Source organism: Thunnus thynnus, chromosome 18 (genome assembly GCF_963924715.1).
Source record: "Thunnus thynnus chromosome 18, fThuThy2.1, whole genome shotgun sequence".
NCBI lineage: Eukaryota > Metazoa > Chordata > Actinopteri > Scombriformes > Scombridae > Thunnus > Thunnus thynnus.
The window spans coordinates 4,436,090-4,462,714 of NC_089534.1; the positions used below are offsets into that span (position 1 = coordinate 4,436,090).

The 26,625-nt window shown below is 42.8% G+C and overlaps 1 protein-coding gene across 1 annotated transcript in view; it reads left to right on the top strand.

Moving 5' to 3' along the window:
- Positions 1-26,625, top strand: part of hivep2a (HIVEP zinc finger 2a) — a 127,115-nt gene that overhangs the window by 79,535 nt on the left and 20,955 nt on the right. The window contains exons 4-6 of the mRNA XM_067572647.1: positions 22,140-22,212; positions 22,299-23,642; positions 24,650-26,538. Of these exons, the coding sequence (XP_067428748.1) occupies positions 22,652-23,642; positions 24,650-26,538 (2,880 nt within the window). The 5' untranslated portion in view covers positions 22,140-22,212; positions 22,299-22,651. The remainder of the gene's footprint in view (positions 1-22,139; positions 22,213-22,298; positions 23,643-24,649; positions 26,539-26,625) is intronic.

Sequence of the window (26,625 nt, forward strand, 5' to 3'; positions counted from 1 at the left end):
AGTTGAGTAAACGGCCAAAAGTTTGTACTCGTACTTGAGCGTACTTTTGCTCTGGGGCTGTTTTTCATGTTCTTGCTCCCTCAGTTGCGAGGACCTTACGAATAAGGAGTGCATGATGTTGACTTTCACGCTCTGGAAACCTTGGACCCAAGCTAACGCTACGTTAATGTGAACCCCAAGCTCTGTGCGCTTGGGCTAATGTTAGCTACCGTAGCTAAATTGTGCTAACAGGGCACGCGTCGCTATCAAGTCACATTAAACTTAGTGATATATTGTGACAATAGTCCGACTCGGCGTGAGTCCCGGAGCCGAGGAGAGCAGCAGGTGAGCCAACTGTCAATCACAGCTGTCAAACAACACCCACACGGCAGACATCAAAGCTACTACAAGTCTTCAAATCTTCAAATTCCTTATTAGAGGGCCTGAATTTAGAGACCATGATTGAAAAAAATGATCAACTTAGCGTTTCTAGAGAGAAGTTGACTCTGTCAGTTGGTCTTGCGTCCGTCTGTGGCACTTTAAAGTACTTCCACATTGGCTTTGCTGCTTGGTTGGACCTTGCTAATGCTTTCAGCCAGGTTCCAACATCTGGTGGAAAGCCTGAAACCAGAAGAGTGGAAGCTTGTTATAGCAGCAGATTGATGCTCATGGTTTTTATGATGACAACTGTCACATATGGGTGTAATATTTAGGTGTCTGCATACTTCCTTTGGTCGTCCACATACTTCTGACCTCATTGTGTGCTGTTTTAGATAAATAGTTTGTATTGAAATCAGCACAGTTTTTTTCTCCTCGGTGACTTATTTTCCTTCTTTGTATGTTCTGGCAGCACGAACGCATCTCACGTGTCACGACAATAAAGCAATTGATGTTTTAAAAAAAAAAGAAAATTGCAAGAGAGGGAAAGGAAGAGAGATGCAAATCAGTGGCAAAAACTGCAACAGGAAGTGGAACAGGAACCTTTTTCATATGCAGGTGTACAGTACAAGTTACAGTAACACACACACACACACACACACACTGCAGGCAACAGTCTGATGTCTCTCTGTAATATTTTAGGATGAATTTCAGGCATAAAAACCGAGTGAATTTAGCTGTTTCTTGTTTGCCGAATTTGCTCACGGAGCCATCTGTGCTACTGAGAGTTCAGGCTTTTTAATTCTATAAGATGTTAGTCATCCTGCTGAACACACACACACACACACACACACACACACACTCACACACTCAGACCGCACACCTCCTACCTACCTGCTGCTCTGCGGATGTGAGGGGACAGAGATTAGCTCTATGCGTGGGTGGACAGCCAGTACTGGTGTTTGTGTGTGTGTGTGTGTGTGTGTGTGTGTGTGTGTGTGTGTGTGTGTGTGTGAGTAACGGGTGTTGGGGACAGTAGTCATTCAACCGCCCGCCCCCATTGTGTCAAGAATAAACTGCACAGCACACACACACACACACAACACATACATTTTGCTGCTTATAAATAAAGAGACAGGACAGGAGAAGATACTACAAACAGGCTCACAAACTGCAGGCAGCAGCCATCATCCAAATGCTGATATACATTCTGGCAGAGTCTGGGGAGGTTTTTCTACTCAGTCGGCCAATTTTGTATCCAACCAACCGTCGGTTGATCCTTCTCGAGTTGTATTCTTTCTGTAAACATCAAGCTGACTGGCAAAATAGGGAAATTGGCTGGTGAATTTTGAGCTGTAAGAGACGGTGATGGCTGCTGTCTTCTTGGAGTACCATTAAAAAAAATCTCTTTCACTTCCTTTTCTTTTCATTTTCATATCATCACATCTACTGAGCACTGAACACATACAGTAAAATGAAGAAGAATTGGGAGTTTTAGTTGCGAATTTTTTTTAATCATCCAAGAAATTGCTACACGCTGAACTCTTGCAAGTAAAACTTCATATTTAGGCCTCGAGCGGTGATGAGTATTTCACCTTTTAGAGGGAACAGAAAGTGTCAAGAGCAGCATGAGTTTCACAGGCGGATATCAGAGCTGCAGAATCGCTTCAAAACTTATGTTAACGGTGTCAGAAAAGTGCTGGAAGTTCACACCAGAAACAGCAGCTGGCAGTTAAACTCACAATAGTTTGAGCCTTTTGTTGGATGTGAGTCTGTACTTTTGAGTTTCTGGTAACGGACTGAACATGCCGTTGTATTTATTTCTCAACACTTCATATTTTCTAACAAAATGAATGAGCTTTCTGAGCAAAGGCATCCAAAATGGAAGCTGTTTAGGCTTCAGCCAGTGGTCCAAGTCTGAACTGGCACGTAGTGAAACAGCAAGAAGAAAACCTCCATTTATATAATATTTCATTGTGTCAATTTTTTATGAGAGCTGCTTTATACACCTGTCAATCACCTGATAACCACAGGCCAAAACAAAGGTTTATTCTAGGAAATTATTCCTTGAAAAATGGTTGTTGATCTGGCATATTTCTGTGGAAGAGCAAGACCAAAGAGGGTCAATGTTGTTGCCTTATGTTTAGTAGTTTGGCGTCAATTACTTTCTTCTGTGTTTGATATTTACGAGTTTGAGTTGATTAATTACAAAAAATCATCAAACATTAATCACTAAATGTGTATTTTACAGTCATCCGTGGTTTTACTGTCACAAAACTGTGTTTTTATTTAGTCACTCAACAAATCTTAATAACGAACAAAGTGTAAAAAACTACATCTCGTAAAAAAAAGAGTTTGTGATGAAAAGTCGATGTTGAAAAGAGTAAACAGGCTTCGACTCAGAGTGATACCAGTTTTCTTTGTATGACTGCAGCAGCTTTTATGGGATTACGTGTTTCTCAGTTCTATATGTGTACTTTTATTTTGTAAAATGTTTATTCTGTCGGTTGACAGTTGATACATGTTTTATTATCTAGTGCCCAACAATAGAGAACTGGTACACTCGGCTGTTCTCTGTCAGCCGTCTCTACATAAATAAGGGTAACAAAAAGCTCTGATTGTATCCTGTTTGATTTGTGAAGTCTGTAAGTGAAAGTTTTCATAATTATCCGCCCTACATAGTATAAGTTCTGTTATCGGTGGTGTTTGCGAGGCTCAGACTGCAAGATTCTGATGCAACGCTGTGAAAAATGGCCTCCAGGACCACTTGGTTCCTGAGAGGAAAACTAACTCAGCAATACAGTGCAGCTAAACCTGCCTGCAGGCTTTTTTAACAAGGAGAGGAGAGAAAGAGGAGAGGAGAGAAAGAGGAGAGGAAATGAGAGGAAACAGGACGAGAGGAAACAAGAGGATAGGAGAGATAATGAAATTAGAAAAGTATTGAAGAGGTTCAGAAAGGGAAAAAAAAAAAAACATGAATGAAAAAAGAGAGAAAAGAAAAACATGGCACGAAGAGAACAAAGATAGAGAGATAGAGAGAGGGAGGAAGGAAGAGTGGAGGAGAGGAATAAAAAAAACAGAGAGGAGATTGAAGAGAAAAAACGAGGGATGTAGATGAAAGAAAACAACTTACATAAGCGTGAGCATCATGTCCGTACGCACACAAACAGAAATACACACACTTCTATACACCAGGAATAGTCTCATGCCCCGAATATGACTTTTTTTTTTTTTTTTTAAAGAGCTGCTGTGGGCTGGGATCTCCCACTCCGAACGCAGCAGAGCGTCGATGCATCATTCATTCAAAGACTCCAGAAACTTCTACAACGGCTGCCAGTGTGTGCACAATGCTAATTCAACATGAATGCATGAAGAGGGGCTCCTACAATGGCCACCAGTGTGCAGAGGACGCGCAGTTTGCGTCAGAAACGTCTCTGCGGCCACAGCTGGAGGCATCGCGGCGGCTAAATATATCGAGAGAGAGAGAGGAGAGGTTGTTGTGGTGCGCCTGTAGGTCAGTTTAGAGATGTCTCGAGTAAAAATCAACTGTCTGATAAAGTCTGTTTGTAAATGTTTGTTACTGTGACACACTGCCCCAGTCTCTGCTAGAGGTCTGCACTGGTATGAAGCTGAGGTCTGAGACCAAAACCCTCAGCTGAGATGTGGAGCCGGTAATGATACATAAACCCAAAAACCAAAATCTGAGCCCAAAAACAGACGCCGAAACCCCAAATTTTAGGTCCAACTAGGACCTAAAACTGACACCAAAACCCAGAACTGACATCTGAACTCGAAACTGATATCTAAATCCAAGACCATAACACTAGACCCACATCTGAAACCAAGATCTGATTCCCAAATTAAGACGTGAACCCTAAACTGAGATCTGAACCCAAAACCAATATCCAAACCTAAAACTGACACCCAAACACAGACCAGAGATCTGAACCCACAACTGAGACCTGAAAACCAAAATTTTTATCCAAATCTGAAACTGAGACCAGAACCCCAAAGTGACCCCTAAACCCAAAACTGAGACCAGAACCTAAAGCTGACATTCCAAACCAAAGAAGTGAAACCCAAATGGAGAATAAAACCGAAATCTGAAACCCGAGCCCAAAACTGACACCTAAACCCCAAATTTTAGGTCCAACTAGGACCTAAAACTGACACCCAAACCCAGAACTGACATCTGAACTTGAAACTGCGACCATAACACTAGACCCACATCTGAAACCAAGATCTGAACCCCAAATTAAGACATGAACCCAAAACCAATATCCAAACCTAAAACTGACACCCAAACACAGAACAGAGATCTGAACCCAAGATATGAACCTAAACCCCAAAACTGAGACCAGAACCTAAAGCTGGCATCCAAACCAAAAAAGAGAAACCCAAACCCAAACCCTGAGCCCAAAGTTGAGACCTAAACCCAAAAACTGAGATCTGAGGATTTCAGGTAAAATCTAGTTTAACTCACAGGATGGAGACTGTGGGGTTTTTGCTATTTGCATGTTACCGTTCTCCAAAGGCCTGTCACTACATGAAACAACCACAACCTCCGAACTAGCAACCGGCTCGGCGAGTTTTGATGAAGATTTGGATCGTGTAGTGAGGCAGGGCTGCTTGGTTCTTTCGGTGAACGGTTGTAAAGATACACAGAGAATATATTTAGAGCATTAGGGACGTTCTTGCATGTTTTCCCACCAGTCACAGAAAAAGTTTCATATTCCAAGCCTCACCCGCAGTGAGCTAGCGAATGTAAACACAAAGATATGGCATGAAAATGCCATGGTTTTGTTAGTGTCTCCCTTGGTTGTTGGTGTTTTCTTTTTCAGGGATTTTGCCATTTTAATGTCAGGGCTCGCCTCCCTACATGCAAATTTTCCACCAAAACAAGTTTCTCCCCCCCTTGACAATATTTTGCAAGGGCATTATCGCTACATCCTGGGCTCGGCGGCGCCGAAGACGATTGCGATTGGTTTAAAGAAATACAAACAAACCAGAGCTTTTTTTTTTTTTCCCCTCTATAGGAGAATGATAACGGGTTCAGCCAGACGTTTCTACAGTGCTGGCACGGCGTTAAAAGAGGAAGTGTGGAGATATTGTAGATCTTGGCTACGCGAGACTCTGTAAAATCAAACCAGAGATCTTTACCTTCCAGAGAAACGACAACACTGTTCAACCAAACACTTTTAACATTTCTGTATATAAAATCTTTTTAGGAACTCTTAAGGTGCTTATTTGTTGTCGCTGGATCACAGGAGAACTTTTAACAAACTATAAACTCCTCCGGTACAGAACATCATAAAACCTGAGCGTCCATCCACAAAACAAATCCCTTTACCCCTTCCTCTGTCCATCTCGCTTCCTGGTGTATTTTGCAAACTGTTGTGGAAAATGTAATGAAGCTACACGCATGCACGCACACACACGCACGCACACACACACACACATACATACACACACACACACACACACACACACACACACACACACTCGGGGCTAACTCAGTAATAGTTTCAAGGCTGGCCCAACAGCCCTGTGGAAAATATGACTGCCTTCTCTTTTCCACTGGCAATTTACACCAACAGGACGCCTGTTTTTCCCTTCCTCACCTCTTCACCCCTCCCCCCCTCCCCAAATCTCTCTCTCTCTCTCTCTCTCTCTCTCTCTCTCTCTCTCTCTCTCTCTCTCTCTCTCTCTCTCTCTCTCTCTCTTTCTCCTTCCTTCTCTCCAGGAACATGGAATTCTTTAACAGCCTGAATTGGTGCTGTGTCACTTCATGTTTCCTATGTTAACCACAGTGTGTGTGTGTGTGTGTGTGTGTGTGTGTGTGTGTGTGTGTGTGTAAACCCTTTTTTTTTGCCTTTTAAGAGCTACTACAGTCCAGTAAATGCACTTTTGCATGCAAAAACTTGAACAAAACCTGGAACAGAATGAATAAAAGATTTAACAACGATAAATTATATCTTTTTTTTTTTTTTTTTTTTTGCTGGAAGTTATTATTCTAATAGTGAAAAAGTGGTGAACTCCCACACACACTATAAACACACACACACACACACACACACAAAAGAAGCCACATGTCACGCATATAACTTTTTCAGGGGATGATTTTACTGTAACTATCAAATTCTCAATAAACCTTCGTACTCTAATAATTAATGGGTCTCCCAATTCAACTGTAATGGATTTCATTGTTAACTGAGCATTTTGTACACGTATTAATGTCAACAGTAGTACACCAGAGTCATTCTTCCACACTGAGTTCCTCCTTTTAACAGAAATACTATCGCCACACAAGAACATGGATATTGGATAACTCTTGTATTAAGATTGTATTCAATGCCAACAAGTATTTTGAATATTATAACTCAAATGGTGTTTATGGCTTTATTATAGTTAATAAAAACTCCTTATAGTGGCCTTTTATGCAGCCCCTCAGTTCAGCCTCTGTCTGAAACAGGCATTTTAGCTCCTGTCTCTTTAAGGCCCACCTCCTCTCTGTTCTGATTGGTCAGCTTCAGGAAGCTTCCTCCAGCTCCAGAGGCTACGTAAACAAACTATAGTAGCAGGATTTCTCTTCTTTTTCTCGTTCTTTACTCAAAATAGAAACTTCTCAAATACATCCGCACCTGTTCGAGCCCAAATCTGATCTGAAATATGAGAGTAAACAACACAAACAACCTTAACGACAAAGATAACCTTGCACATGTTGATGGACGTGTGCAACAAGATGACATCATCTCATCAACAAAGTCAAAAAACTTTGCAAAATGAGTGTTAAGACCAGGCTGACACCTTGGATTTGTCTTCCACTATGTCAAGTTTTGGAACTTCGACCATGATTATCCGACGTCGTAACAGTATATAAATCACAAAAAGCAGAATATGTCCTCTTTAAAGTATGGTTAAGGGTTTTGGCAACTAAAACAGCTGATTAAGGTCAAGGAAAGTTCAGAGTTACGGTTAATAAAAATGCATCCACCACCCCGACCTCCTCATCTTTACATCCCACATCACTACATAAAGAGCACGCAACTTCCTGGCATCATGAACGTAGCACTGTAAGGATGCTGTGCTGGATCTCAGGCGCTCATTCATTTCGTTTTGATCGACTCTACTTCTACTTTCATGGTGTTAAGCTGCCGTTAGAGGTTTCACAGTAAAGGTTTTCCAGGGAAGAGTAGGGGAGTATCCCCGATGAGCGTTTTAATTTGGAACAGATGGAGGAAGTGTCGACTCTGCATTAAGAGCAAATTAACAAATGGGAGTAAATTAGAGAACAAGGAGGCATCTCATTAAAAAGGCCACTACACTAATTAATGCAACTTTGTAGAGTTAAAAGTCATAATCAATTATGATTATTATTTTAGAGTTTATTTTGTTGCACAGTAGTGAAAGTGTTGAATTTGTGCACAATTTCTTATAGTTGAGTCAACATAAGAATCAAACAAATCACAGTTTACTGTTTATTACACTATACACACTGTTTTTCCAGGACTAATATGGTAGGAAACTGTATGATGTAACATAAAGCTGAAACCACACACACACACGTCAGTTGTGTACACTGGACGGCGCTGAAACAGAACAGAGAGTGACTTCACCTCACTGGACTTCAGGACCGAACACACACACACACACACACACACACACACACACACACACGATCACACGTGTTCATACGAAATCCTACAGCAATTATGGACTCACATAACTCACACACACACACATTTGGGGTTAAACCCAGTCCTCTTTCAGTGGTTTGGTAAGGAATGAATGGGATTTTGTGTCTGTTACTGGTAAATTTTTACTATATTTGCTCCACTGGCCGGTCTGGTAGACCCTCATCCTGTGTTTACTCTCAGTCTGAAGACCCTGCAGGCCTTTCTGTGAGTGCATCCGAGGGTTAGAAATAAGCCGTATTTCCTCCTTTATCAGATTTTTCTGGTTGTTTTTCTGGATACATTTTATTGACCAATTAAGCCGCGTCTCCACCCTCCGTTTGTCGACTTTATTTGTTTTGCCCCTGTTTGTTGGTTTTGTTCGGTCCGTGCAGCGGTTTGTGTCGATAGGCATCTTCTTCCTCTCGTTTTTTTTTCCACACACACACACACACACAGTTTTTCACATTTAAAAAACACATTTTAAAAAACAGATCACCTGGAAACCCGCAGGGGACGGTATCTGCATGTGTGCCTGAAAAACAAGCCAACGAGTGACATACGATGCTGTGGGAATGTAAAACAAGGACCCTTCACTTTAAAGTTTCACCTTATTTTTATCAACTTTAGAGTTTTTTTTCTCCTTTTTTTTTAAATCTCTGGCACATAAACATATTATTATTGTGACTTTCTTTAAAATGAAAGTGTTTGAATACAGTACTGTGCAGTTTAAGTCCTACATTTTAAGCTCTTATCCATGTGGTGTTTCCTGCACATCACATCAAAGTGATCCTTTGGGAACTTCGGGATACAAAAAACGTCTTTGGGAACAGTTGGAAATTCTGTTCATAGATGGATGAACTTGACTTTGGGACAATTCATAAATGTTAAATAATGGAAATATGATGTGAATCATCACATCGTTCTGCTGATAACTGCTGAAAACGCTCCCATGTGTCGCTCTGGAGTCACATGATCAAACAACAGACTTCCTGGTATCTATAGCGACCTATCGGTCACATGACGAGTAGTTTAAATGTATATACAGGAAACAGAAGCAGCTTCAGACGCACAGATGAAGGCGAGATAGACGAAGATGCTTGGCGAGTAAACCGTGATGTACGGGAGGAGAGTTGAGTGTTTTAATTTCTGTGAGTTTGCTGGTAAAAATTTGAAAAAGACCAAATGTCTCGGTGAAAGCGGAGAACGATGGATCATAAACTTAGATTCCTTCCCCGTCACAGAGCAGAGATAAGTTTGGAGTATTTCCGTTGTGTAACTGAGGCTTTTATAACAGCAATTCAGCAGCAGCAGCAGCAGCAGCAGTACTGTAACCTTGGCACACCAAGAACTTCCTCCTCCCACACACACACACACACACACACACACACACACACACACACACACACACACACACCTCATCCTGTCTCAGCAAAGCTGCCTCTGCTGCTGCCACCTCCCACACACATACTTTATTCAGGGCACACACACACACACACTCACACACATATTTTTCTGACAGAAATATCCAGTAGCATAATTGACTTCCTACCTGCTGTAAATCACTGTCTACAAGCTGTCTGCCAGAGCCTGTGTGTGTGTGTGTGTGTGTGTGTGTGTGTGTGTGTGTGTGTTCACAGTTCAGATTAAGTTCATTTGATTCATCTCCCTCACACGCTCTCTTAGATTTAATTTCAGTCATTTCTGCACAGCCTCCTTGTTCTTCACACACATAATCTTTTTTTTTTTTTTTTTTTTCTCAAATCCAGAAAGAAAATCTACGGCGGCGGCGGCGACGACGCCTCGGCTTAGCGATATGATTGACAGCACTAAATTAAAAACTAAACATGGCCGTTTCGGAAAAAAAGAACAGTAGGCGATTTAAGTCCTGGGATGACAAAGCGATGATGATGATGATGCTCGCAGAGCTCTAGAGACGTGAACGACGGAGTTTTAGGTTGAAACGGATCGATTTCTATTTCTGCTTCTTCTTCTTCTCTTTCTGTTGTGGCCATCAGACTGAAATCCTCCGGTTAGATCAAGCACTTCACTGTGATGGTAGAAACAGCTGTTGGCCGTTTATCTTACGCAGCAGTGTAACCTAAGAGTTACATACATACAGGACACAATCTACACTCGATGCCAACATTCAGCGTCAACGCAGGAATCGTTGTAGAGCTGCAATAATTAGTCGATTCATTGAATTTTGAGCCATTATATTGAGAGAAAATGCTAAAATCCTCTTGTTCCAGCTTCTCAGATGTGATTATTATCTTGTTTCTATGGTAATAAACTGAATATTTTTGGATTTGGAGCTGTTGGTCGGGATAAATTAAGACTAAATTTGAGGTTGCATCTTATTGACCAAGCAACTAATTGAGAAATTGAGGCAGACTTTTATAAATTTGAAGTGTTTTGTTGCCTCACTCTAACCGCACCAGAACCACAATCTCTCTGAAACCTCAACCAGACCGTAGTTACACACATATTATAGAAAGCGAGAATGTGAAAAACGTTGGTATTGAATGTAATGTTTTGCAGAATCGTCCGATATCGGTGCTCTTGCCTGGTGTCGGGGTTGCACTTACAGACCTGTTTGTTAACCTTTTAGTGTCCAGTCAGACCAGGAAGTGAAACAGCACATCTTTATGAAACAACCGCCGCAGGAAGGTTGATGATGCAGTGACTAGTGACAAGCTGCTGATGCTACATCTCAGCTGTGCAGCAGTTTATAGTGGATTGAACATAAATATAATAGCTTCCTGTTCCCGTAGAGGATAATGTTGGTGATTATCCAAACCAACGATGAACTGATCTATTTGCAAGTATTGTGTGTGTATCTGACACCTGATATATCCTCTGTGTCTTAGACCTCCATCATGTTTGGTCACGTTATTTAGTTTAGAAACGGCTCCAAAGACTAATAACACACAGGAGTCTTCTTCTAGTTTCACTGTTGTTGTAGTGAAAGTAGACAAGTATCCGTCGACTTTCTTTGTGTGAATTAAAGATAATCATCCTCGTTCTTAGCGGGATGACGATGTGTTTTAGGGTTTTGAGGTTTTAAGGATTTTATGAGCCTGAAGTGGTTTAAACAGTTTGTCTTTAAAGAGGAGAAAGTCAACTAATTATAAACTAATTTATCTAAAAGCACCTGACAGCTGTGATTAATATGTTTCAGTTTGGTTTTGTCCCAGTTTCTCCTCATGTAATAACGCTTTAATTATACTTTAACGGCGCCTCGTTTTAGACGTCTTGTTGCTTCTTTATCTCATCTTAAAGTCTTTTGTCCATCACACATCAGAATCAAAGAGCTCTAAAGGACGTCTTTCTCTAGAGCTTCCTTTTTTTTTATTTTTTATTCTTTCAATCTCCCAGAGAAAAAGAGGCAGAGAGGCTGATTTCTGCACCCACAAGAGTAGAAAATAGACCAGAATTCAATGCGGCTCCAGAGACAGGACGGGTTACGAGAAAGTCTCGCTGTATTTCGACTGGAAAAAGCTCTCTCTCTCTCTCTCTCTCTCTCTCTCTCTCTCTCTCTCTCTCTCTCTCTCTACACCTACTCATGTAACCCAGAGGTGACAGCAACCAGCTCAGGCACTTTCTTCAGAGGTTGTCAAAAGGCTTTCTGGGATATGGAGGCAGTCAGCAACAGAAATAGAAGCAGATTAGGGGAAATGGGAACAGATAAAACAAAATATTAATATGAATTGTTCTAATTTTGATCTGTACACCTCCTGAACAACCTTTATTTTTCTAACAGTAGGCAAATCCACATGTTCTTCTTCTTCTGCAACCAAAAAAAAAAAACCTCCTTCACGCTTATAAAGTTGCACAAATGTCATGCTGGGAACTTCCTGGTCAAACCACAAACTCCTGCTGTTCGCCAGAAGGCAGCTTCACTGCAGCAGCTCATCGTGCCTTGCACGAGGGCACTTAAGCAGCCGGTGGAGTTTTAGGAGATTTTTTTACATTTTCGCTCAGATGTTATAATTCACACATGACTTTTTAATTTTCATCGCAAAGTTGTATAAATGTTTTACCTGGTCTGATGTAAGAAAGCAGGTATTGTAATATAACTGCTGAGCAAGTGTATTTTTATTTATAAAACTACTGGCGGAGGGATGAAATTGGCTTTAAATTTTATTTGGACTGGCAGCGAGAAGCTCTTAAAATGTTTTAAATTTAACTTTGCAGCGACCTGCAGTCGGCATGCTCGCAGCTCTCGCACACACACACACACACACACACACACACACACACACACACACACACAGAAATTAAAAGCAATGTTTCTTTGACTTAACTGCCTCTCTTCATATTTTTGCATAGATAATCATGATCTTGTCACAGTTTATTCAGATTTTGTCAGTCAGACAGAGATTAAAGTTATAGTTTGACCTTTGCAAACTCTACATATCTTTATTTGTTCATTGTAAATACTGAAGATATAGTATTGATTTTATTTAGGTTAAAGTAGTAAAAATTATATTTTTGGCTTTTCTCATTACGTCGGTTTGGAACGTGAACGTCTTCCTGTACAAGATAATATAATAATAAACAGAAAAACTGTCACAAAAGTGGTATTTTTTTTGCATTTATAAGTAGTTCTGTGAAGTTTGTCTTGTCCCAGTATAAACTGGTCCAGACTTATTTTGAGTATTTCAAAGTTTCAAAGAGTTTTCCAGTACTGGTTTTACATCACAACAACTGAAACCGAGTTTAAAGCCCTGATGAAACGGCGTTTGGAGAGAATCTAACTACCACATAGTGACGTCTTTCCAAGTGAAACAGGATCGACAGGTGGGGCATAACATAACGTACCGGGGGGGGGTGAGTCATGATGAATCAGCAAAAAGTTGATTGATGGGTGGATGTTGTGATATTATTGGTTCAAGCCTACGAAAGCACAAATAATATTTTGTTTTACAGGAAGAAACTGATTTTTTTTTGGCAGATATTGTTAAAGAGGTGCTGAATATGACTGAGAATGTGATCTTAAAGGATTAAAAAGGTATTTTTTCATTTCATCTGGACTTTAAGTTCAAGTGTTGGTCCCTGCTGCACATAGAGACCAGCATCACGGCTCATTTTGGTGAAAGTTAGATTAGCTCGTCTATCTGACTGCGGCTGGAAAGAAGCAAACTGGTTTTGATGTGGGAAGTTTGAATCTGTCAGTATGTTTTCAACTTTACTGAAGCGTGAAGCATAGCTGGTAGTTTTTCTGTCAACGACGCGTTTGTTGTTTTACACTCACAGAGAAGAAAAATGTCGCCACACCAGCGACTTCAGGGAAACGGTTCTGTTGTTTCTCCATCATCTCCGACAGCAGCGTCACGGAAAAGTCACGCGGCTGCAGGCTACCGCTAAGCTACCGCTAAGCTATCGCTAAGCTACGCCGTGTCGTCTTTGCAGATGTGCTTAAGTAGATAAGATGTGAAAAAAAAAAAAACTACTTGGAGAATCGTAGATCCTGCTTCTGATTTCAAAGATAGAAATCGAACACTGGTTTCGATCGATCGAGTTCCCAGTTAAACACTTAAACACACACTTCAGTCCAGCTTATTGTTCCAGTAACTTCTGTCTCCCTCCAGGTAAAACAAAGGTAGTGTTTTAATGGAGGTGTGTGTGTGTGTGTGTGTGTGTGTGTGTGTGTGTGTGTGTGTGTGTGTGTGTGTGGTTTCGGTCCAGTTGGGGCCAAACAGAGCAGAGCCAAAAAACAAACACACTGCCAGCTGCCCTCCATCGCCCCTTCTCTCTCTCTCTCTCTCCCTCCCTCTCTCTCCCTCTCTCTCTCTCTCTCTCTCTCTCTCTCTCTCTCTCTCTCCCTCTCTCTCTCTCTCTCTCTCTCTCTCTCTCTCTCTCTCTCTCTCTCTCTCTCTCTCTCTCTCTCTCTCTCTCTCTCTCTCTCTCTCCCTCTCCCTCTCTCTCTCTCTCTCTCTCTCTCTCTCTCTCTCTCTCTCTCTCTGGCTGTATAAAGTGGTTAACCACTGAATGGAAATCATTAGTAACATGTTTAAATAATTTACACAGCGTCTGACCACCCAAAGTACCAGAACACTTCGCCTACCACTCAGAAATACGAACCCGGCCTTTGTCTATGTGTGTGTGTGTGTGTGTGTGTGTGTCCGATCCATGCATACGTGTGTGTTTGGTATGTGTGTATACCTGTGTGTGTGTGTGTGTGTGATGGTACAGTAACCTGACACCAGCTGGCATGACTCTCATCTTCACCTGCTACGTCCCGTTTCGAAACGCACACCGTCCCCTCACTTTCTGTTGTCTCCTTATCGTGTCCTTGTTCCCTCATTTGTATCCTTGCTCCCTTACTTCTGGCTTTAGCTTCTGTACTCCGGCGTGTCCTTGATCCATTTCTTTTGTCTTTGTTTCTTCATTTCCACCTTGCTCTTGTCTCTTTGCCAATGTCTTTATCCTTTAGCTCTCATATCTTTGGCTCTATAGTCTAGTGTGTCCTTTTCCCCCCTTTTCTTTGGTCTCTTTGTTTGCTCATTTCTGTCTTGTTTTAGTCTCCTTAATGTCTCTTTGTTCCCTCATTTGTATCCTTGCTCTCTGTCTGGCTTTTGTTTTCTTATCTCTGTAGTCTGGTGTGTCTTTTTTTTTTTTTTTTTTGGGCTTTCCCCGTTTCCATCTTGTTTTGGTCTCTTTGCTGTGTCCTTCATTCGTATCCTTGCTCCCTATCTTGTTTCCTCCTCTCTGTCCTGTTATAGAGCTCCTTGTTTACTCTCTTGCATCCTTTTTCCTTCACTTGAACCCTTAATTTCTCTTCTATGTCCTCACTTTCTTTGGTCTTTGTCTCTTCATTTTCTGTCTCGTTTTGTTCCCTCATTTGTAGCTTTGTTTCCTCAGTACTCTCTTGTGTCCTTGTTCCTTTTCTTTGGTCTTTGTTTCGTTGTCTCTGTTTTGTTTTTGGTCTCTTTTTGCTGTGTCCTTCCTTCATTTGTATCCTTGTAGTCTCTCTTTGGGTCTTTATTTCCTCATTTCTGTCCTGTTTTATTCCCCTTATTGTGTCCTCGTTCCCTCGTTTGTATCCTCGCTCCCTATCTTTGCCTTTTGTTTCCTCACCTTATTCCCTCACCTGAGTTATGAGTTTATTTATTTACACAGGTTAAAATCAAAGAAATACACATAAAGAACAATGTGCAGGGAGAGGAAAAAAGCCTAGATGGCCTTATTGATTAGCTAAATAACATACATACAAAAGAAAAACGACAGAAAAGTATTATAAGGATCCCTCTCTCCTTTATCTCCTCTCTGTTGTGTCCTTACTCCTTTTCTTTCTCTCTCTTTTCTGTGTCCTTGTTTCCTCATTTGTATTCTCGGTGCTGTTTCTTTCTTACCTTCGCCAGCAGCCTTCTTCTCTCACCCGTGTCCTTTGTCCTCACTCTTTTGTGTCTCAGTCCCCCTTATTTCTCTCTTTGGCCTTTGTTCCTCTCTCCTGAATCTTTATCATCTCTACTGCATCCTCCTTATGTTGTATCGTTTCCTCCTCCTCTGCATCATTTCTTCTTTCTTACATCTGTTTTTTTTTCTTGTCATCTTTTCCTCCACTTTTCCTCCCGCCCTTCTTCTCTTGTTCTCTCCCTTCTTCCTGTTGTCTTTTCCATTGCTGCTCTTCTCTCTCCTGTATCCTTAATTCTCTCTCTGTTTTTGTTCCCTTTTTTTTTTACACGTTGCCTTGTTTCTGTTGTCTTTAGCTCTCTTTTTCTCTCCTCTTCATCATCATTCACTCCTTTGTCCCTTTTGTTCTCTCTGTCACATCCCTGGACTGCATTTAAATGGTAAATGGACTTCATTTATATAGCGCTTTTCTAGTCTACTGACTACTCAAAGCGTTATACAACACATGCAAACATTCAGCCATTCACACGCTGATGGCAGAGGCCGCCATGCAAGGTGCCAACCTGCTCATCAGGATCTAATCTCACACACACACCACTGGCACACTCATCGGGAGCTATTTAGGGTTCAGTATCTTGCCCAAGGACACTTCAACATGTGGACTAGAGGATCCAGGGATCAAACCACCGACGTTCTGATTGGTGGACGACCCACCGCAGTGTTCTTGCTCCCTTTCCTGTAACTTCATTTCCTTCTTCTTAATTACTCATTGTAAAAGTAATTATTCACTCATTACTCAGCAGCAACAGTAACATGTTGTATTACTTATTATTTAACTTTTGTTGCTCAGCCGTCAGCGCCGTCAAAGTTGTCTCTCAACAGCTCTGAATCCTCCAAACTCACTCACACGCTGCTTCATTAGTGTTTAACACATGTAAAAACAGAAAATTTGTGGTTTAACAAGAAGGCAGGAAACAGTTTGGAAGTATTTACTGACCGTCCAACAGCTAGCGTTAGCGTAGCCTCAGCGTCAGCACACTCCCTCCGACTCTGAACTAAACTACCGTCAGGTGACCCCTGAATGTACCTGTGGCTAACGTTAGCATGCCGGCTAACAACACACAGCATGTGAATAAGAGACCACACTGATATCAACCCTCCAGTAATCCCAGTAAGACAGCGAGCTCTCTAGTGTAAAGGTAACAGAGCGTTACTGGGATGAGTAACTGTAATATTACTACTGAAATTCAAATTGTAATCACTTCCTCTACTTGTTACTGAAACAAGTAATTACATTACTGTAAGTAATGCATTACACTGTGATCCTTAAAGATCATAAACCATGTCGTTGTTTGTGTTTACTGTTACAACATGAAACATAAAATGCTGCAGATGCAGAGGAGTGACAGACACAAAGAGACTTTCTCTCTGTTTTTGTGTCACAGGAATTCCAACCATCCCAGTCGGTATGCAGCACCCTGGCGGGCCAATTTAAGAATAACTAGCCACCACATACACACACACACACACACACACACACACACACACACACACACACACACACACACACACAGTTCTACCAGAAGCAGCTCTGCCCTCGTCTGGGTCTTTCATTGAAAGTAAATGAGAGGCTTATCTACTGCATATCTGAACAAGACACTGTAGGAGAGGGATTATGAGGAGAGGGATTGGTGTGTGTGTGTGTGTGTGTGTGTGTGTGTGTGTGTGTGTGTGTGTGTTGGAGTCAGAGAGATATGAATGCATTGCAACACTGATCTAAAAACACTGATGCACATACACATTAGTAATGATACAAGGAGGATGTGTACACAACGTTGCACAGTTTGTACAAATCTGTTATCTTGTCACTTTGGCAACATTACTCCCCGACTGTCATTCCAATAGAGCCGCATGAAATGAAGTGAAAGAGAGAGAGAGAGAGGGAGAGAAAGAGAGAGAGAGAGAGAGAGAGAGAGAGAGAGAGAGTGCTTTCGGCCCTCAGGATTGAACAGCCTCCCACACACACACACACACACAGCCCTCTGTTCTTCCTGCGTGGTTAATGCCCACACAGTATTCATACTGTACCTCCAGGGTTTGGGTATGTGTGTGTGTGTGTGTGTGTGTGTGTGTGTGTGTGTGTGTGTGTGTGTGTGTTTGTGTGCTTGTTCATACCTGCATTCACCTCAGTTCTGTTGCATCTCTTGTTGCTTCCTTTGTATCAACTTATTTACATAAGAATTCTCCGTCGGACGTCTTGTCTCGTCGAGCGCAAAGAGGTCTAAAGAAAATCATGAGGAACAGGTGGCCACCACGGGACAAACCGCACACAACCGATCCTGCAAATAGTCCGAAGCTCACAACAAGAACATTTTATTGCCTAACAGACAACATTTTTATCCATGGAGGAGCTTCCATATTTAGAGATATTTGTTGGATTTAAAAGTCAGGCCTGTGTATCGAGGCAGAATACTGTTTTTGGTGCTGAACATTCAAAAGAAGGCATCAAATCTCTGTTTAGATTGATGATGTTCTGATTTAAATACATATCGCCAATTTTAGACTGCAATATATGCATTATTTTCTCCATTAATCGATTAGTTGTTGCCCGAAGTGACGCCCCCAAATGTTTTCTGTTGTCTCGACCAACAATCCAAAACTCGAAGATATTCATTTTACTGTCAGAGAAAACTAAATATTCACATGTGAGAAGTTGGAATCAAAGAATTTTGGCAATTTTCTTGAAAAATGACTCAATGAACAATGAGCTGATTATCAAAAAAGTTGCCAATTAACTGTCTTGCAGTCAATTAATCGTTACTCTTATGGCTCCTAGACAACATTCATCATTTGAGGAAATTAGGTTTCTTTTGTTAAATGAAAAAAAAAGGGGGGGGGGGGGTTGTAAAAAAAATCATGTTGACATTTCTCAAAGTAAAGCTGGATTAATCCTCTACGCCAATGTTAACAGCTGTCCAGCTGTGGATATCGATGGGGAACAACATGGAAAAACACGGAAAAAATGGAAAAAAAAAAAAAAAACCTCAGGAAGAGCAACAGAGGAGAGAGATTCCTCCTCCAGGACAGACAGACATTTAATAGATGTGTGTGTATAAAGAACAGATCAGATAGCAAAGTTAAAGTATGGAAGAACAAGATAACCTCTATTTCGCCCTGTTGATTACTAAATAGGAGACTCCTGTGCAATATTCTACATTCTTGTATTCACTGTGAGATACAGAGAGACGATTGCAGAAGAATGTTACGAATGTTCATGAAACTTGTTAGAGAAAAACAAGCTGACCAGTCGTTGAGGCATCCTCACCGTAGCCCCGACTTCTAGTTACATTTTGAGGTGGTGCACGTTAGCTACATGCACAAACTCCACAAAGTAGTGTTGCTTTGGTATAAATATTGAAACTCTATTATATCAGCAGTGGTATTGAACATTTTCTTATCTTTTCCTGGTAATCAATGGTCTTGTTGCAAGCTGCCCAGTGCCAAAACCTTACAAAATCCTGAGGCAGCCTTTAGCTGTAAATTAGCTCCCACACATACACATGTCTGTGGTTATACGATAATGAGGTGGAGGTGTTTGCGTTCACACTATACTACGTACTTTACAGCATCCAAAACAACCTCCAAAATGAGGTTTGAGCAATCTAATCTCAGTGGGCCCCCGCTTTTAATGTGTTTTGGATGCAGTTACGCCAGAGCTGCTGCTGTCCGCTTGCGATTGGACGACTCAAGATACATCATACTGTAGCGCTTAGTGCGAGCAGAGATCATTCACTTTGCCTACACACAAACTTAGATCAGGTCTGATATTCTAAGAAAAGCCTGCAGTGGGTATGAAACACCACATAGATCTATTTCCACATCTATGAAGGCTGCTCCTTTATGTTAAGTAACTCCGGTTATTTAAAGCTTTCTGATAAATTGTGAGTGTGTGTGTGCCTTACTATTTTTACCTCTGAGTATAGCCTCCGAATGTGTCCTGTTTTGACCTACCTACAACTTGGGTGTCTCGTCATGCCCTTTGCCAGCCCTGGCACATACACTTCCCACGCTCATACACACACACACACACACACACACACACACATAAACAACGCCAGTAGCTATGTCTCTCCTACGCACAGGAACTGGGGCAGGTTGTGTCAGTGCATGTATGAATAAAGCTTTATGTAAGCCATTCACTACACGCTCTCCCACTCATTCTGCAGACTGAGACCATTCAGCACTTTCATTACAAAACCAGTCACCTTACATAAGGTTAAACCGGAGTTTAACCGAGAATTATCTGCATGCTTTAAGGTTTAACTCATTGCTGGGTTATTATGGGTGTGTGAGTCAAGAGGTCAGATAGCAGACGAGGTGAGTGAGATAGCTGTGTGGCTGTAACAGGCAGGTTTCAAGCATTGGCGACCCCAAATGGCAGCAAGAGTTACAGTAAGTGTTTGGATTTTAAGGACGTTAGCAGCGAAATGTGACTGAAGACTGAACTTTCACTGGTGAGTCCAAACTTTAGACCAGTTTTTTAGGGTTAAAGCTAATCTGAAATTAGCTGCACTTCAATCTAAGAAAAACCTTGATAAATCAAAAGATATAGATGAACTCTAACGCAGGATCATCACAGAAAACCTGAACGTTTACATTCATGAAATTCCTGACGGTGTGACTGATGAAAATATAAACTGAACGGGAGTACCACGGGGTGACAAACCACATAAAATCAAACATCGCCATCGCTTCCTCGCCGTCTTTGCTTCCAACATTCTTCCTGTTCCACATTTTATGAATACCTGAGTGACCAGAAGTGTTTGGGTTATCTTTGATAGCCATCATCATCATCATCATCATCATCATCATCAGGGTTCATCATCCTGGATCAGGGCTGGACATGCAGAAGATGTGACTAATGTTCTAACTGTAGGAATGATTTCCTAGTTAACAATTTCTAAGATTGACTGACTCACTTGAAAACTCCTAAGTAGATGAAACTGTTGTGTGCATTTCTTGAAAATATGGTTAGTAATTTTTTAAGAGAAGCTCAACTGATGATCCGAGATTGAACCAAGAAACTTTCAACGTTTGGCCGTCGAGTACATCAGGCCCCCGTTATGAAACGCTGCTTGGCAAAGACGAAAAAACACTCAATTAATCAAATTGTGAATTAAGAATGAAACAGGAAGTTTCTTAAACTTTCAAGTGATTAATTAGATGTTAGTTGACATTTTACTGAGTGCTTCATCTGTAGACTATCACCGAACCGGACCCTATTCCAACTCATTTTTAACCAACACCAACAATAATCTGCTCCCTGCTTTGACACATCCCACATCCTACTTCCTCTGTCTTTGCAATGCATCGGATTTGAGCCTCAGTTGACGATACTCCCCTTAAGAGAAAAGCAGCACAAACACAGTATTGTTAGTACTAACTTTACCTCCGAGTCATCACCACAGGTCGTCTACATTAGCTTGTAGTTAAGTCAGCTGACCCTCCTACCACCCAATCCCCATCACCCTGAGTTTGACACCGGCCAAACCGAGTACCCATTGTTTCTAACAGAGGAGTCAGACCACATTCCTGCACTCTTAACACCATGGAAAACATAAAAATATGACCCAGGTCTGAGATAATGTTTCTGGTGTGTGTGTGTATGTGTGTGTGTGTGTTTCTGTGTGAGTGTAGCACAAGGTAGCCCAAAGTTAACGTTCCTGCTGCTAAGAATACAGCATGTTTTCCTCAAGTGCTATTTATAGATCTCACATTGGGCCCCCAGACACACACGTCACCAAGCCCTGCTTACCAGCACTGAGGCCACAATGTGTGTGTGTGTGTGTGTGTGTGTGTGTTGCAATCAGAGTGCGAGGGAGGTTGTTTAAAACCTGCGATGAGGAAATACAAAGCAAAAATGCAACTTCAGCAGGCGTGTGTGTGTACGTGTGTGTGTGTACGTGTGTGTGTGTGTGTGCGCTCTGCAGCTCTGCGCTTCTTCTGCTGTCAGGTGTTATTGTGGTTAAGGAACGTTAAACAACGGAAACACACACATATACAAAGTGTCTACTGCAGTGTTTGCAGTGCAGTTGCAATGCCTACAAGTACTGTATCTACATATGTGTGTGTCTCTTTTTGTTTCTCTGTGTGTGTGTGTGTGTGTGTTCCCTCTAGTTTGCTTTTCCACCGAGTACATACCAAGTTAGATCAAACTATGACACGCAGAGAAGGAAGGAAAGGTGCTAGCGCTGATGGCTGCTCTTCGACTTGGCCTTTTTGGACGCCTACACACATTATGACACTCCGACGTCACTTCCACAGCGCTATTTATAAGCCTTTGTGTCTTTTTAGGAACAGCGTGGGTTTGCTTTGCATCAGTGACTCACTGAGTAGAAGGAGGAAGGAGGGAGGGAGGGAGGAGGAGGAGGAAGGGGTGGGAAAGGCAGAAAGCAGATGGATTCCAATGCGAAGAAACTAACTGAGCAATCAATGACATTTACATTCGCACATCAGGCGTGTTCTTGACAACTCATTGAGTCCTCTTCCTACAACAAAGTATATGGTTTTGTGTTACGCTCTATTAGTCAAAATGTTACATCTTATTGTAGATTACGTCAAGGTTTCAAGCTTATGGTAAGAGGTGATGTCAGGTTGTACCATCAGTGACATTGGGGATTGTATTAATGATGATTTTGATGATGACAACATGACTAATTCGCCCTTTTTCTTTCTTTTGTTTTGCTGCAGGTCTTTTGGTGAGCAAACTGAATGACTTTTGAAGCTACAGAAAGAGGAGCTACAAGCACTTTTACCAAGAAAAGTTAGTATTTAGTGTTCTCAGGAGTAATATTTTAAAACTCACTCCGAAGTCCACAAACATTTTTGTTCTCTCTCTGCCCTCCCCAGATCACTCAAGGATACTTCTACCTTCGGATGAACTGGACAGAAAAACGACGCACAGCGACATAAGCGTGTTTACAAAATGGCAAAAGGAGAGAAACATTTCTGATGTTGTCCTCTAAAGCTCCCCTTTTATTTCCACTTCCTAATTCCTGTTTCCAGTCTGACTCTGCGATCAGTCTATTTCAGCAATGGACGGGTACTTCCTGTTTCTGTGAACTTGACGGCAGCCCTCGAAGGTTCAGCTATCATGCCTGGTAGTTTTGGGACCTTGTGAACCTTCCACAACCCACCCTCCCAATTCCCTCACCATCCCCCTTTCTCCTCCCTCTTCTAATCCACAAAAGAGCTTCACAAAAATGGAGGCTCGTGAATCGGCTGCCACTGGGCAGAAATGCTCAAATAAAGAACCGGTAAAGGACAAGATGCCTCTGCAAAGAAAGTGGGCATCCGAGCCCTCTGCAACCACCAAACGAAGCACTTTTGCTGACCCGGAGGCAAAACACCGTGAGAGTTTGCCGTGCGGTGCCACCGGGGGATCAGCACCCCAGCAGAAGTACGGAATCACAGGGAATTCTGGGAAGCTGCTATCTGGACCCTCTGCAGTTGGGGCCATAGGAGGCCCGCCATCTCAAGACCCCCAAGGGCCCTTTGCTCAGGGGTTCCCAAGGGGATACTCCTACCAGCTGGGCCAGCCGTACCCTCAGCACCCTCAAACTGAGCGCTTCCTCTCAGGAGCCAAACCACAGCCAGGCCTAGAGCCTCACGCCTGGCCATTTGCCGGCCAGTTGCCCTCAGATGATTTGTACCCTGTAGGACACCCAGGACACACTCACCCACATGGAGTTGGGGCAGGGAGGTTTCCACGGCAGAAATCTCCCAGTTTACCCAGCTCCTTTGGACAGTATTCTCAGTCAGGCCCCGAGCCTGGAGATGAGGGTTATGGCAAAAAAGAGCAGAAACCGAAAAAACCCGGAAAGTACATCTGTCACTACTGTGGCCGAGCTTGCGCCAAGCCCAGCGTCCTGAAAAAGCACATCCGCTCACATACTGGAGAGAGGCCATATCCTTGTGTACCCTGTGGCTTTTCCTTCAAAACCAAGAGCAACCTTTACAAGCATCGCAAGTCCCATGCTCATGCCATCAAAGCTGGACTCGTACCGTTTTCAGAGCTAGCTGTGGCCCGCAGTGGGGACATGGACCAGGCGTCCCCAGTGGGTGAGGCTGAGGTCCACTCAGATGGAGAGCAGAGCACTGACACAGATGAGGAAGGTGTGGAGGGCTCCACCATGCTGACAGACAAAGATAGCCCCATCCCACAGCTCTCCTTTGAAGCTGACAAGAACACAGGTAATTTTCCCCTAAAGAGGAACTCCACACTGTAAACACATAATCACATAGATTCTTGATACAGGTGTTTTTTTTTTTTTTTTTCAAAAAATACACATCTCTGCTCAAAATTAGCTTGTGTGTGTCTGCTTGGATTTGAAAGTTGAGTTAAGCTGAATTCTCTCAACCGGGACGTAATAGCCAAGACTCTGAAGTACATTTCATATGTTGACCAACTGTGGTAGCAGCTGTGCCAAGTATAAAAAGCAAGCCTTCACAAGTGCTGTTGGATAGAAGTCTTGAGGAAGTACTTACTGGGAATCCACAGGAAAGCGAAATGTGAGCGCATAAGCATGTTCTAGCCATTCAATTCACACTGACTCTGACTTGAGTTCGGACGTCTCTGTCCACAGAAGAAGCCGTCTGTCAGCAGCAGCTCCTGGGGAGCTGAGAGGACAGCGGCCGGCCAAACAGCCTTCACCAGGCTGACTGACAGCAGAAATTTACTGAACCAAAATAGTTTTCATGTAGGCTCCACAGGATGAAATGAACAGTGTTTGTATTTATTGATTCACTGATTTTTTTTTTTCCCCCAGGAATCTGTTTGTAGTGAAACCGGCAAGTTCACAGGCAGACTGGGAGCCTTGATCAATCAATATAGTTACTGTTAACAAGAGTAAAACATATACAGCGAGAGATTTGTCTATGCAGATTAAGCTTCAATTAACGCGATAGAGGAGAAAAAAGATGATGAGATTCAGTGTAGAAAAGAGACATATTGTGAAAAAATAACCATCCTGAATCTTAAAATGCATATAGTTGAAGTTCTTAATGATCAGAACTTACTTATAACTTGTCCACTTTGAAAAATATGTATTGTTTTACTGTACGCTCCCTGACTGTGTTCAACTGGATTTATTTACTTACATCTCTTTTTTTTTCTTTTTACCAAAAACTGCTCAACTCTAATCTGCTTTTTGGTGCACTACTCTACTCTATATCATGCTCTACTCTGTCTCACTGTATAGGTGGTGTGGAACCAGCATATGCAGACTCAGCTGAGCAAGAGTTGCCAGTGGGGTCTATGAAAGTGCCTATCCTTATCGTCCCCAAGCCTGGGGGAGTCCCCTCCCCAGGGATGGAGTGCCCGCCCTTTCAGGACATAAAAGGGTCACACCACATGTTGGCATCGCAGGCTGGCAGAAGAGGGCATTCACTGGATGACTCCCCCACCATCAAACAGCGTTTGGCCCTGAGACTGAATGAGAAAAAAGGCCAGGATTCTGACTCTGCTATGTCCCAGTCCTTGAACCTCCTCAGTCCTCACAGCAAGGGCAGCACAGACTCTGGCTACTTTTCACGCTCTGAGAGTGCAGAGCAGCAGATCAGCCCTCCGAATACTAATGTAAAGACGTACGAAGAGATTATGTTTGGTCGGACTTGGTACTACCGACCCAACTCTAGATCCAGACAGTCTATCACAGTGGGTATGGCTGGGACAGACCCCAGCAGCCTAGCTAGCTTAAAGCAACCAGGTGCAATTCTGGACATGGGGAAGATAGCTGAGGATCATATCTGTTTCAGAGGGGATGTAGGAATCTCTGGAGATCCAAAGCAGTATCCAACAGGACCCTGTCAGAGTAGTACAGGGCTTCTGGAGCCTCCATCAGATTCTGGCCCCCTTATTAGGAGTAACTCCATGCCAACGTCGTCCCCTCCTAACCTAAGTGTCCCCCCAGGGATTCGAGGCAGCCACTCCTTTGATGAGATGATGACATCGGATGATGTGTTTTACCCACCAGGGCTTCGCAGACTCAGAAGGCAGGCTGCGTTTGAACATTCAGCCAATGAAGCCCATGTAGGAGAGGCTGAGAGCTATGGACACATGCCCAAGAATCTAACTTCATCTCTGGGTATGAAGATTAGTGAGCGCAACCCAGTAGTCCCAGAGCACATTGCCTATAGCCCATATGGTACTAAAGTTAGCATGTCAGAAATCGCCACAAGAAAAAGAAGGAAAGAGAAGAGTGTTGGGGATGAGGAGGACAGCCCTGGACATTGTGACAGTAGCTGTAGTGGTTCAGTGGAGATGATGGGGGACTATGAGTTTAAAGGTAGTTTTGATGGGTCCAGAGCCACCCCAACGGGGAAGGGCTCTCTTCACAGTGCTCACAGCCAGTCTGACAGCTTTGATACCTGTGCCAGCATGTGCTCTGAGGACATTGCACTGTTTACTGACTCTGAGGGCAGGAAGGCAGCTGGGAATGTCATATCAGTAATCCAGCACACCAACTCCCTCAGCCGGCCAAATTCCTTTGAGAAGTCAGAGTCCTTTGAGCAGCCAGGTTATCAGCCTTCAGAAAAAGCTCCATCTAGCCAGTACTCTGAACAGTCCGACACAGAGATCTTTGAAGATGCTCTGAGTCCTGAGTCTGCCCTGTTGAGGACAGAGAGCATGGAGCAGCAGCTGCAGAGTGACAGTGACATGGCCTCACTCTCATCTTCATCAGCCGCAGCTTCACCTGGCCAGCCTTATCACATCCCACACAAACTAGTCCGGCAACCCAACATCCAAGTTCCTGAGATCAGGGTGACGGAGGAGCCGGACAAGCCTGAGAAAGATACGGAAGCTCCAATGACCAAGGAACCGGAGAAGCAGCAGCAGCATGTGGAGGAGTTCCAGCTGCCACAGAGGAGCGACACACTCTCCCAGATGCCATCAGAAAAGCTCCCACCCAAGAAGAAGAGGCTGCGCCTGGCGGATATGGAGCACTCATCCGGGGAGTCGAGCTTTGAGTCGACCTGCACCAGCCTTTCTCGCAGCCCCAGTCAGGAGAGCAATCTGTCCCACTCCTCTTCCTTCTCCATGTCTTTTGACAGAGATGAAGGCCTCAAGTCTGGCTCACCCACCAAACAGGTACCCAGTTATGTCTTTCGTACTTTTAAGTATCTGAAATAGCCCCTATAGCAGTTTTAATATAGTTTTCGTAGCATGCTGCACTTG